Source organism: Haemaphysalis longicornis, unplaced genomic scaffold, assembly GCF_048455015.1.
Source record: "Haemaphysalis longicornis isolate Haplotype H1 unplaced genomic scaffold, Haemaphysalis longicornis Haplotype H1 scaffold_2, whole genome shotgun sequence".
Classification (NCBI taxonomy): domain Eukaryota; kingdom Metazoa; phylum Arthropoda; class Arachnida; order Ixodida; family Ixodidae; genus Haemaphysalis; species Haemaphysalis longicornis.
Window position 1 is genome coordinate 124,410,646 of NW_027526295.1, and position 13,238 is coordinate 124,423,883.

A 13,238-nucleotide genomic window follows, 5' to 3' on the forward strand; every position below is an offset into this window, starting at 1 on the left:
GCAAACATCACGTAGCACACTTGCGCTTTTGTATCCTCACGCTTTGGCAGACTTGGGTGTCATCCCCATCGCATTCAAGTCGTTCTGCTGGACCATGTTGAACCTGCCCACAACGTCGCGGAAACCACACGGTTCGCACTCAGTATATTTCCTCTCGCAATGAGGAACGCGATTTTATCAGCTATTTCTATTCATTGACGTTTCGGACGTCGACGCCCGGCAGCGTGCTACACACGGTGAAATTTAACCAATCACTAATTTAACAGCTTTGCAGTCATAACACAACCTAACACAGAGCTAAGTAATGTACCCGAAACAAACCTTACCGGAGCTACGATAACGTAGCCCGATCTAAACAAATTATGTCATCTAGATTACTTACTGAAATGAAACGAAAATGTAAAAAAAATCACACCGAGTGACCTTTTGTATCAAAAAGCACGGGTAATGTCACGGGACGTTCCGAAAAAGCCGTGTCCCAAAAAGGGCGAAACAAAAGAAAAATTACCCTAAAATAATGTACGAGCGCTGTGGTAAGCAAGTACATTTACTAGAAAAAGTCATACAAAACAACCCGAAGGACGACCTCGTGATGAAGACGAAAACCATGCATGATACTTTTAAAGCAATCATCGAAGATATTTAAAACTTTGATACCCTTATTGAGCGGGTTCAAGTAAAAGAAACATTCTCAGGGTAGCCTGATCAATCACAGCCTTATCAATTTGATTTGATTGATTGTAGGGTTTAACGCGCCGATGAAACGCAGGCGATGAGGCGCGCCGTAGTGGAAAACTCCTGATTAATTTTGACCACCTGGGGACCTTTAACATGCGCCGAAATCTTGTACACACGGGAGTTTTTCCTTTTCGCCTCCATCAGAACGGCGGCCGCCGCGGCCGGGAATCGAACCCACGACTTGTGTTCAGCAGCGCAATGCCTTAGCCAATACAGCCTTATAAATCAGAACAACTTAACGCAATCTTTACTCACGTAGCCTAAACACATCGAACCTGAGGTAATACAACCTAACCCTACCTAAACAGAGTATCTCACCTGAGCCACTTAATGGAATAAAAGGAAAATGAAAAAAAAAATTCACTGACCATTAATGTACTCCCCCGTCCGAAATATGTGCGGAGCACGAACTGCAGTCTTTTCGGCCACGGCGCGTATCTATTCAGTATCAGGAAGTGATCGCGCAATCAGCGAACGCACGGCGGCGCGCGCTACTGCGCTGCTATCTCGCAGGGCGTCGCCGCCGCCGGCGACCATGGTGTTGCGAAACGCGTTTGAACCTCCCACGCAAATGCCACGTGGTACGGATGGGTTACGCACCGAGTATTACAGCCTGCATGAAGTGTGAGGGGGAGGGAGTAAGAGAGATGGCACCACAGCAGCACGTGTCGACCTCCCGTGACACTTTGGCCACAGGCTCCAACGAGCATCTCGTGCGGGCTCACCATATTGCCCTCCCTCCCCACATTCGCCACATTTTCCTCCGCCGATTTCTTCCCGCCTTCACTCGGTCGGTAACGACGCCGTCACCGTGGCCATGGCCGTCATCGTTGCCATCACCCGCACCAAACCAAACTAGCGGCCTCCAAAGGGCTTCCGCACTTAGAAAACAATCCCCTTCATCTTTGTGAAGAGGATGTCCAGAGAAAGTTGTGCCGAGCCCCATCGTGATCTACAATGTTCTTTGACCGGGGCGTAGTCCAAGCAGTGCACAAAACTAAACACGTTTCTTTTTCTTTTGAGATTGCTCATACTTCTTTGTCAATTAACTGAATGAAACTTCGACGTACAAGACCTTTCTTTTAGCGGACAAACATGGGGCTGTCCGTTTCCCTTCAGCAGGAGCCCAAGAGTTGGTTGCAGACAGGTATTGCTCATATTAACAACTTTGGTGTGGACTATGCACTTTAGGAAAGCAAACAAAGTTCGTGGCAATGTTACACTCGCCGTAGAGGCTAGTTGTAATATAATTTGTGTCGGGTAGGTTTATTAGACGGGAGTGACAGCCATTTTCTGTAATCATATTCCATCGGTAGAGAACCATGTATTGACAGCAGACGGCAATTGCACAATATTTACAACTTCACAACGAACCAAATTGTTGCGACAATACACGAAACTCGGCTTAATAGCACAGTCGGTTTAGCAGCTTTTTTTGTGTATACGTGGTGTCGCGATAGTTTCAATAAAGCAAGAGTTACAGCCGTTTATTTAATCCTACTCCCTTGTAGATGAACATGCTGCACTGTGCAACACACGATGTGGGAACGACTTCTTTTCGAACACCAAGCTTACACCCGTGCTTACACAGATTTTTTAAAATTCGGTTCAGCTTTAAGCGCAAATGCAATGATTGGAAGAAATTTATAAGAAAATGTATTCCGTCTTATATCAAAGTACCAATAATATAAATATTATGAATTAATTATGCAACAAAGTTTGAACAAAGTCTGAGTACTAGCGATGCAGATTGAAGGAGGTGAAACCACCGTCCCTCCGAGAGATTAGGTATGGGTGAGCCAAAGTTCGCATGCTGGGGGAGACGGTAGAGGTCAGAGACTTTCCAGACAAGTGGCGAGAATGTCCCTGGCGGAGTACTCTTTAAATCGGAAGACGTCTTATAAGGCACACTAGTGATTCTGCCGTGTTACATTATCCGACGCCGTCTCTTCCTGTGTGCAAGGGTAAACAGAGCTGCTAGATACGCGACGAAGGGATGAATGTTGAGAGAGAGAAGAGTGGACAGTGCCGCTAGCCAAGTTGTTGATAGCAGAGTCGTAAAATTGGATTGGTTTCAAGATTGGATGGATACTGTTAGATCAGGAGTGGTCCGGTCTGCGAGAGATAGCTCTATGTCCACCGTTTTCGCGAAATTTGCGGTTGTGGTGGTAATTTTGAGACATGTAAGAGGGGTAGGTTGCACGCTCGAGCAGTTTGTCAGACAGCGGGGTTGTGGGAGAGTCGTAATGCTGCGTCTATAATTGTGGGAAATGCAAAACATGGCGGTTGATGTAAAAGCGTTGCGTTGCTTTGCCTCCTTCTGTAAGGGTTTGCCAGGTTTGTGCTTAGCCAGGCAATGTATCGGGACTGACCCTACGGTGGCCTTTGATTTGGTATGCTATGGAGTTGCCCGCGCCTGACGTACACAGCGCAACAGTAAAAGTTTGAGTAGGCAAGATGAGGGAAGCCCTTTAAGCCTTCCTAATGTGTCCGCCATTTTTCTGGATTCTGTGCTCAAAGGGTAAATTGAAATAATAAGCCTTTATACAGAAGGTCCTTTTAATTCGGACCGTGGTCCTTATAAATGCTAAATGCCAACCCAAATACCTCTCTGACATCTGTGTGAATAATGGTGTTTCAAACGTGGCAGTTGCTTATCCGCTCAACTAATATCTCCTTTGCCTCGATCAAGACGGCAACAAATTGCAGTTCTTTCCCGGTGCATATAGACGCTTGTCGCGTGATTTTACCAATGCACCCTTTATTTTTACTTTTAGGAGAATTTTTCGAGTGGTGAAGAAACGTCATCAGGCGTTACTGGGTCCGACTGGTCAACCTCACCTGTGACAAGGGAAAACGCACGTTCATCCGATGTTATTGTAGCAGTTGCATGCACATTGATGGAAGCTTGAGCTATGGTGCTTGGCCTACCCGAGTTATGGACTCGAGCCTTCTGAAGACATTTTGCTCAGTATATAGTGGCACCAGTCAGGTTTTTTTCAATAGCTTTAGGAGTAAGGGGGTTTCAAAGCAATCTGGGAGTGTCATCTCGCTAAAATTATTCCTTTCTACAGAGGTATTCGGGAAACATCGCCTGGAAAACGCTGGAATACAGATAACCGGAGAATAATTTAGCCATTTGAGAATAGCAGACGACGCAGTTTTGCTTAGTGCGTCCGGAGAACATCTGCAGATCTGCCTGAGGACGTATAATCAAGAAGCTGGTCTGTGCAGGCAAAACTGAATATTAATATATTTGTAGAAACAATCATCAAATCGAAGAGGCGGGTGCTCAGCAGGGATTGCTAGGTATAAAAAGTGCAGTATTCTACACGCAAGTTTCACGTTTAAGATGTGTAGATAGAACACATGCACCTGCCTGTACTCTGTTCTCGTGTACTTATCCGAATCTAGTGTGTTTACTGGGACGCTCTTGGATGAAAGTCCGCAACCATTTCCCATGGGTTGTTGTAACACTGTGAATATTCTGCCTTTAACTGCAGCTAAGAAATTTGTCGCGCTCTTATTCCATTGAGAGCGAGTTGTGCTACTATGATCCATTGCAACATCTCGAAACAAGTAGTAAATTCTGGGCAAAACTGCTCGTGCGAGTGAACTTTTTAATAAGCATTTAAACACCCAGGGCCTGTTCATTGGCCTGTTCACTTCACTGTTCAAAGGTATGTTCACTGCACGGATTTAAATTGAAGACGGTCCTGTATGCGTCACCCCGCCGGGTACCCGCACATGTCTGGTCATCCTTGGGCGCCAAGATGCAGCACGTTCGATGTCTGCACATGTAGAGTCCCATCAATTCTGCTGGGATAACTTATGCTTCTTTTTGTAACGGCTTAGAAGATGATCAGAAATTTTTTGCCAAACCATCTCAAACTGTAGAAATCAAAGCAAATGTTACCAATGTTTGCAATGAGGCCACCATAACTAAGTTCCGCTTATTTGCAGGAGGATGAACATTTAAAAATTCAGGGAAGATCAAAAACGTATAACACAATTTGTACTGGGAAACAAATTAAAGAAAGTATTACAATGGCTTCTTGCCCAGTGCCGGTACAAACGCCAGTAAATACCTTCAAACAGGCTTCGCGGAACCCTGAAGACAAGCGGAGTCGTTGTAGTAGAAACAGGGTGCTTCTCGGTACAAAAGTTGCCTGCCTAGATGGGATAACGAACCACTAAAATCAATGTAGCGAACAATCTTTCCTAGTGGCGAATAATGCTGCTCAAAATTTTGATAACTGCGATGACTCTTTGCAGACCTAGGAAGATAGGCTGACGTAAGGCGATGATGGTCATCCATTTTAAACACCAGGATGACAATACTAGCGTTTATATATTGCTGAGGCCTGTACAATACGCTATTTTTGTCGTGCACACGTCGCAGCAAGGGGTAGAAATGGTGAAAAAAGACTCCTAAAGAATAATCTTCCAGCCCATCAACAAAACGAGGGGGTTTGTGGGAAGCGGCACGGCTGCTCTTTCCAAGGGTTAGTAATGGGTGAGCCGGTTTCATGTTTTCGGAGACGGTAGGGCTCAGTGACTGTCCCAACAAGTGGCGAGAATGTTACTATCTTGATGGCCAGACGTTTTATTGGGGGCACGATTGATTCTGCCTTGTCACATTACCCCAAGCTGTTGATGCATTTGTGTATTAGTAACCATAGGAGCTCGGTAGGTTGCAGGGTGGGGGGAGGGGATGAATGTTGAGGCAGAAGCGTGGATAGGCTAAGGCGTTGCGCTGCTGAGCACGAGGTCGCGGGTTCGATTCCCGGCCGCGGCGGCCGCTTTTCTGATGGAGGCGAAAAGCAGAAACACCCGTGTGTACGAGATTTCGGCGCACGTTAAAGGAGCCATGAAGAGAAAATACAACTTGATGTAATTTGAAAGAACTAGGATTCAGTATCTCACTCAGCTCCATTACAGCTCCAAAAGATGTTTTTTAACGAAAAAAAAGCAAGAAGTATTTAAAAACTTTCAAATTTTGCGCCACAGTGACGTGTTATGAGCAAGAATGACGTCATACGGGCCTACAATAAAACATAATTTTCAGTGCGTTAACTGCACGTTAGCATTCAAGTGATGCGGTGAAATGGAACTAGAGGCCCCATTACAGACGTCCAGTCATGTGTCGTCGCGACAGGTCAGTTAGGCGGCCGCCAATCGCACAAACAAGGTTCCGTGACGTCACAGAAAAGTTGCGGGAAATAGGCGAGGGGGTCGCGACTGCTTCACACGTTTTCTTTAATATCTCCGTTATTTGTTCGAAGATTGCGATGATATTGGTATCATTGTTATCGGGACTCAGTAGTCTTTCTAATAAACCCAACTTGTATTTTGTCTTCATGGCTCCTTTAAAGATCCTAAGGTGGTCAAAATTAATCCGGAGCCCTCCACTACGGCGCGCCTCATCGCCTGCGTTGCGTCGGCGCGTTAAACCATACAATCAATCAATCAGAAGCGTGGATAGCGAGGCTTGCCAAGTTTTTGAAAGCGCTTTTAGGATTGGATTCTCATACGTTCTGATACCTTCCTGGGCCCATCTCCGTCTTCGTCGCGGGGAAGAAATACGCTATGCGTGCAGAGATCAACGCTCTGGTATGTCCCTCGGGCAACGTTTTATTTTTTTCCTTTTCCTTATCACGGGAACTGACCCCGCCGATTAGAAATGCAACTTCGAAGCATCCAGACCCGCGCTAATCTCCCGCCGAGAAGTTACAATCCAACTCAGAAAGCAGAACATTCCATTCGGGTTCTCATACCTTCCTGGGCCCATCTCCGTCTCCGTCTCGGGGAAGAAATACGCTATGCGTGCAGAGCTCAACGCTGTGGTATGTCCCTCGGGAAACTTTTTATGTTTTCCTTATTTTTAGCAAGGGAACTGACCCCGCCGCTTAGAAATGCCAACTTAGAAGCATCCAGACCGGCGGTAATCCCCCGCCGAGCAGTTAAAAACCAACTCAGAAAGCAAAACAATCCATTCGCGTTCTCATACCTTCCTGGGCCCACCTCCGTCTCCGTCGTGGGTAAGAAATACGCTACGCGTGCAGAGAACGCTGCGGTACGTCCCTCGGATTCGCGTTCGCACAGAGGCCCAGGACCCCGCTCATGTAGTCTCCGCCGCGTGCAGATAATACGCTGCGTGTTCGGAGAAAAGGTTACGGTATGTGCCCCTGGGCTACTTCTTATTTTTCTCCCTCTTAGTAGGCCACTTGCTCCTCAACGAAGGAATTCTAATCCCGAAACTTCTCGAGCGCGCTAATCCCCTGACGTGTGTTTAAATGTCAACTCAGCAGGCACGTGTGCATTCGCGTTCGCACAGACGGCCGGGGCCCAGGTCAGTCTCCGACGGGGGAAGAAAATAAGCTGCGTGTTTTGTTACGGTATGTCCCCCGGGCAACTTTTGATTTTCCGCGTCGTGTGTAGAAAGACCGTGGTTCGAATCCTGGTGCCGGACAATCATCCTTCCCCCCCAAAAAAAAAATTCACAGCATATCCACGGGGTGAATGATGATGAGTGGGCGAAGCTCCTGAGGGGAAATCATCGGTAAAACCGTGACTCTTCAGTGAAAGTTCGCCCACTACATCTGTGTCCGAACGTAACGTCTAGAAAGTCTCGCTTAAACCGCGCGTAGGCACCTTGGGGCTGAGCTCGCCTGATGCGTTTTGCAGACGCCTCACGAGCTCTCACTGCATCGGGGTCTGCCTGCCGATACGCGCGCTTTCTCGCCGCTTCCCGTTCTCTGACGTTTTGGAGATCCTCTTCGCGCCGCAGCCGTGCCGCTTCGCGTACGGCAGGGTCCTCGCGCCGTTGCCGTGACGCTTGGGCCTCTCGTTCTCGAACGCTGGGATCTTGGCGGCGTCGTCGCGCAGCCAGACGACACGCTTCGGCCTCCCGCTCTCGTACGGCAGGATCTTGACGGCGGCGTCGCGCAGCTTCACGGAGCGCTTCTGCCTCGCGGGCTCGCACATCTGCAGCCTTATCCAACGGGCGACTCCGAGCGCGCGCCAACAGCGAACGGATTTTATTACAACGCTCCCCGCCAGCTAGTAAACAATCCAAGAACTAAACTAGAGGTAGCCACGCCATCTAGTAAACAATCCAAGCGCATCTTTTCATCATATACAAGTACCGCCATCTAGTAAACAATCCAAGAACTAAACTAGAGGTAGCCACGCCATCTAGTAAACAATCCAAGAACTAAACTAGAGGTAGCTACATACATACGTCGAGGATGGTAAGACCCACGCCTTAAGGAGCTTCGCCCCTAAAAAAAATTGTAATTCTGGAATTGCAGTTGGGGATTGGGGTGCGGCCTGACCCCGGCGACCATTGCCGGTAACACACTCCATCACCAGAGCAGGATTAGCTACCCTGGTGTAGTAACGGCCACAACCTCCCATGAATACGCCAATTAACCCACGGCTCTCAGTCTCCAGTGGCTGCGTAGCAACTGACCACGGTGGCGGTCAGACCTGTGACGCAGCAGGGAGTGCTAAGAATCCCTGGACCCGGACAGGCCGCCATTGGAATCTGAACCTGGCAACGTTTAACACGAGAACCTTACCTATTGAAGCGAGTCTAGAGGTGTTGTTGGAGGAATTAAAGGACATCAAATGGGATGTCATAGGGCTTAGTGAGGTTAGAAGAACAGGTGAAGCCTTTACGGTGCTGAAAAATGGACACGTTTTATGTTACTGCTGCCTAGAGGACAGAAGAGAACTGGGCGTAGGATTTCTAGTCAATAAAAGCTTAGCTGGCAGCATAGAAGAATACTATAGCATTAACGAATGGGCAGCAGGTCTTATAATTAGTCTCAATAACAAGTACAAGCTCAAGGTAGTACAGGGCTATGCCCCCACATCCAGCCATGACGACCAGGTAGTGGAACGCTACTATGAAGATGTGGAATCGGCAATGGCTAAAGTAAAAACACAGCCTGATGCCTGCTAAAGTAGGCAGGCATCAGGCTGGAGACAAGGCAGTTGGGAACTATCTTCTGGGATGTAGAAATAGCAGGGGGGACCTACTAGTTGAGTTTGCAGAACGGAATAACCTACGCATAATGAATACCTTCTTCTGTAAACGGGAGAGCCGGAAGTGGACGTGGAGGAGCCCGAATGGGGACCATAAAAATGAAATAGACTTCATATTATGCGACAAACCTGGTGTTGTGAAGGATGTGGAAGTGCTCGGAAGGGTAAGGTGAAGTGACCATCGTAAGGTAAGATCTCGAATTAAGCTAGAGTTGAGGAGGGACCGTAACAAGCTAGTACGAAAGAAGCCGATTAATAACAGTAAGGCATAAAGTAGAAGAATTCAGGATAGCGCTGCAGAACCGATACACAGCTCTTATTGAGGAAGCCGAGCTTAGGACACAGGAAGCCAGCGACAACCTTACACGCATTATCACGGAGTGTGCAGTAGAGGTCGGGGGCACGATGGCTAGACAGGATACTGGTAAACTTTCCCAGGAGACGAAAGATCTAATTAGAAAACGGCAAACCATGACAATCTCCACCCCAGCTTACAGAATAGAACTAACGGAGCTTTCTAAGTTAATGAATAAGTGTAAGACAGCTGACATACGGAGGTATAATATGTAGAGGACCGAATACGCTGTAAAGAACGGAGGTACCCTGAAAGCATTAAAGAGGCGTCTTGGCGTGGGGAAAAATCAGATGTATGCACCTAAAGACAAGCAAGGCAATTTCATCACAAATAGGGATGACATAGTCACAGTGGCTGAGGAGTTCTATAGGGATCTGTACAGTACCAGGACATCCAGGATAATGCCGAACGAGAAAGTAGTTCAGAGAAGATAGGCATCCTACCAGTAATGACCGAAGAAGTAAGGAAGGCTTTGAAAGAAATGAAAGGCGGCAAAGCACCGGGGAGGATCAGATAACAGCAGACCTCTTAAATGATGGCGAAGAAATTGTCCTTGAAAAACTGGCAAACCTGTATACGCAATGCCTAATGACCAAATGGTACCGGAATCATGGAAGAACGCGAACATCATCCTAATCCTTAAGAAAGGCGACATGAAGGACTTGAAAAATTACAGGCCGATCAGCTTACTGTCAGTCGTCTACAAGGTATTTACCAAGGTAATCGCTAACCGAATTTCTGCAACCTTAGATTTCAGTCAACCTAAAGAACAAGCAGGGTTCCGTAAAGGTTATTCAATAATGGACCATATTCACACGATCAATCAGGTGATAGAGAAGTGCGGTGGGTATACTGAACCCCTATATATAGCCTTCATAGAGTATGGGAAAGCATTTGACTCGGTCGAAACCCTAGCAGTCATTCAGGCATTACGGAAAGAGAGAGTAGATGAGCATTACTTAAAAATACTAGAGAATATCTACAATGGGTCCACAGATACCATCATCCTCCATAAGGAGAGCCGTAAAAGGAAGGGCGTCAGACAAGGAGACACAATCTCTCCAATGTTATTCAGAACGTTGGATTGGGAACAGGTGGGAGTAAGGGTTAATGGAGAATACCTCAGTAACGTCAGATTTGCTGATGACGTTGCCTTGCTAAGTAACTCGGGGGACGAATTGCAAAGCATGCTTTCCGCACTAGTCGAACGGAGTAGAACCGTGGGCCCGAAACTTAATATGTAGAAAACTAAAGTAATGATCAATAACCATGGGACAACACAACGGTTTGGGATAGGGGGTGAAGTAGTGGAAGTGGTAAAAGAGTATATCTACTTGTCCAAGTTGTGACCCCGGATCCCAACCATGAGGCAGAGATAATTAGAAGGATCAGAATGGGGTGGAGTGCATACGGCAGACATTCTCAGATAATGAATAGCTGCCTACCATTGTCCCTGAAGAAGAAAGTCTATAACACCTGCGTGTTACCGCTACTCACCTACGGGGCAGAAACGTAGAGGCTCAATAAGAGGGTTCAACTTAAATTGAGAACGACACAGAGGGCAATGGAGCGGAAAATGATAGGTGTAACATTAAGGGACAGGAAGAGAACGGAATGGGTTAGGAAACAAACGCGTGTTAAGGATATACTGGTGGAACTTAAGACGAAATGGACGTGGACAGGGCATGTAATGCGCAGGCAAGATAACCGTTGGTCATTAAGGTAATAGAGTGGACCCCTAGAGAAGGCAAGCCTAGCAGGGGGCGCCAGAAAGTTAGATGCGGATAAGATCAAGAAGTTTGCACAGACAAATTGGTCACATTTGGCACAGGACCGGGAAAATTGGAGAATAATGGGAGAGGCCTTTGCCCTGCTGTGGGCTTAGGTGGGCTAGTGGTGATGATGATGATTATTATTAATATTAAATCAGGCTAGGGTCAGTGTGTGGGATCATACTCTTTGTCCACCGCTTTTGCAACATGTCATGTTGTGGTCATAAAAAGCAAGTCAAAGACGTCATCGGCAATGATTTAAGATGGGGTCGATCTTGTCGGACGCGGACATGGTGCGGTCCATCTTGACGCAAAGGGAACGCACGTCTTGTATATATGCTAAATACGCCTCCGTGGCCGTCTGAGGCCGTGTGGAAAGCGCTTGTTTAGCATCGAGCAGACTTCCGAGGGGCTTCCAAAACACGCTCTTCAGCCTCCCTTTGCAGATATCCCAGTGTGGGAGCTCATGTTTATAGGTATCATATCACGTGAAGGCCGTCCCCTTGAGATGGAACACGATGTTGGCCAGCATGATCGTGGGATCCCAGTTGTTATGGCTACGTACGCCCTTATACATGGTCAGCCAGTCGTTCACGTCAATGTCGCTGGTGCAGTAGAAAAATCCAGGATCCCGGTGGTGGGACAACACAATCAACGCTGCCATGGCCGGTTGATGGCGCTGCCCAGAATCAGTAAGCATGTTATCCTGAGAGAGCTGGCGTCCGCTCTGAAGATCCGTCACCTCAAGGGATCGTTCTAGCACCTTCACCAAGATGAGACGAGGTATATGTGGTTTGAATTAGCTGTCTTTACACTATTCTCAAAATGGAAAAATCGAAGACACAGCAGGTGATCGTTTTAGATCCTGTGGGACGCAACACCGATCGTCGTGTTTCTCGTTTTCCACGATTGGCCCCATGCCGTGCAGGGGGAATTTTCGCCATAGCAGTGGCTTCACCACTTCTGCAAGGAAGGCTGCACCGTAACACTCGTTAAAAATTTGGAGCCGGCCACCTGTTTGTTTCCCTTGCCGCGTTTGGCAACCTTATCCGAGTGCATAGCCAGTGCGTCGAGTTTAAATGTATTTAACCATCGAATACACATCGCGCCCAGTTTTCATTGTTTGCTTCTAATTGCACTGAGTGGGTAAACAAGCTCTCTACTTTTAACCGCCCTTGTCTGTTCGGTCCAGGTGGTATAACATTAGGAAAGCTGACCGCGTGCATTTTATTTCATCTATTATTCCGCATGGCTGGTACATTACTAAAATATGGTAGTTCTAGAAGAAATCAGCTACCACCATACGGCAGCAGCTTTTTATGTTCAAAGCGATTTGAAATCCGTTGTAAAGCAACACGTATGACTAGGAGAAGTTGTAATGGAGGAGCAGTGACAGAATCAATTATTGTAAGCACATTAAAGCATCGTATATTTCCTGTAAACGTCGTAACATCCAGTGTTCTTCCTTTTTAGGAAGGGAGCACAGTATCAGAACCTACTAGCGAGACACACTCCGAGACAGCCATGGATTCGTCTACTGAAACCAGCATCAGTACTTTGAATGCCAGCGAAGAGATATCGTCGGAATCTATTGGGAAGATGACGAGTGAAGAAACCTCCTTAACAAAGGTATATTTGTCTTTTTGACAGAGAACAAACAGTCGGCAATATATACTACTACAAAAGAATAGTATCATGGCCCTATGAAATTTCCGCAATTTTTAAAACAGAACTGACCTTGAACTTTGAAAGACAGGCATGACCTCATAAAAAGAATTCTGGGCCATCTCCGCTAACGTGATACCTGAAGAAGCGCCAGTCATGTAGCGTATAGGTGCATTCAAAGATTTTATGTCTCTCTTTTGCAACTCGGCGCGCGCTAATTTAGGATCGCGCACTTGCTGAGGCGGTTGCACCCGCTCTTGCGTTGAACCGAATTGAAGCAATTAAATGAGAGGCAGACTGGCTGTAAGTTTTCTTCGCGTCACACGCTACAGCAAGCTAAGAATTATGCTAAGAAGTAGTGCGAGGCATTGGAAAATGCGTGACTCGGTGTTTTTAGTACACGTTACGTTCTGGCGCAAGGGGTTTGAAAAAGACTGTCTCGGTGTTTTAGTACCGTGACTATATGAGAATACGACGACAAGAAACGACGACGTCTTGAGACGCCTACAGCCCGAGGTTTAATGAGCTTCGCCACTAAAGGTGTCTAGTAGTGAACTTGAAGCTCCTTTGCAGGTTGAGTTGCTTGGGTTCTGAAGGAGCTGAATGGGAGTAAAAAAAAAACTAAATTAGGAAAACAGCCTTTGGGTTCTTTGTTT

General features: G+C 46.9%; 1 protein-coding gene across 1 annotated transcript in view; it reads left to right on the forward strand.

Moving 5' to 3' along the window:
* The window catches only part of LOC144168272 (uncharacterized), a 46,398-nt gene extending 33,834 nt beyond the window's left edge, over positions 1-12,564 (forward strand). The window contains exon 4 of the mRNA XM_077697288.1: positions 12,391-12,564. Within this exon, the coding sequence (XP_077553414.1) occupies positions 12,391-12,564 (174 nt within the window). The remainder of the gene's footprint in view (positions 1-12,390) is intronic.
* The last annotated feature ends 674 nt before the right edge of the window (positions 12,565-13,238 follow it).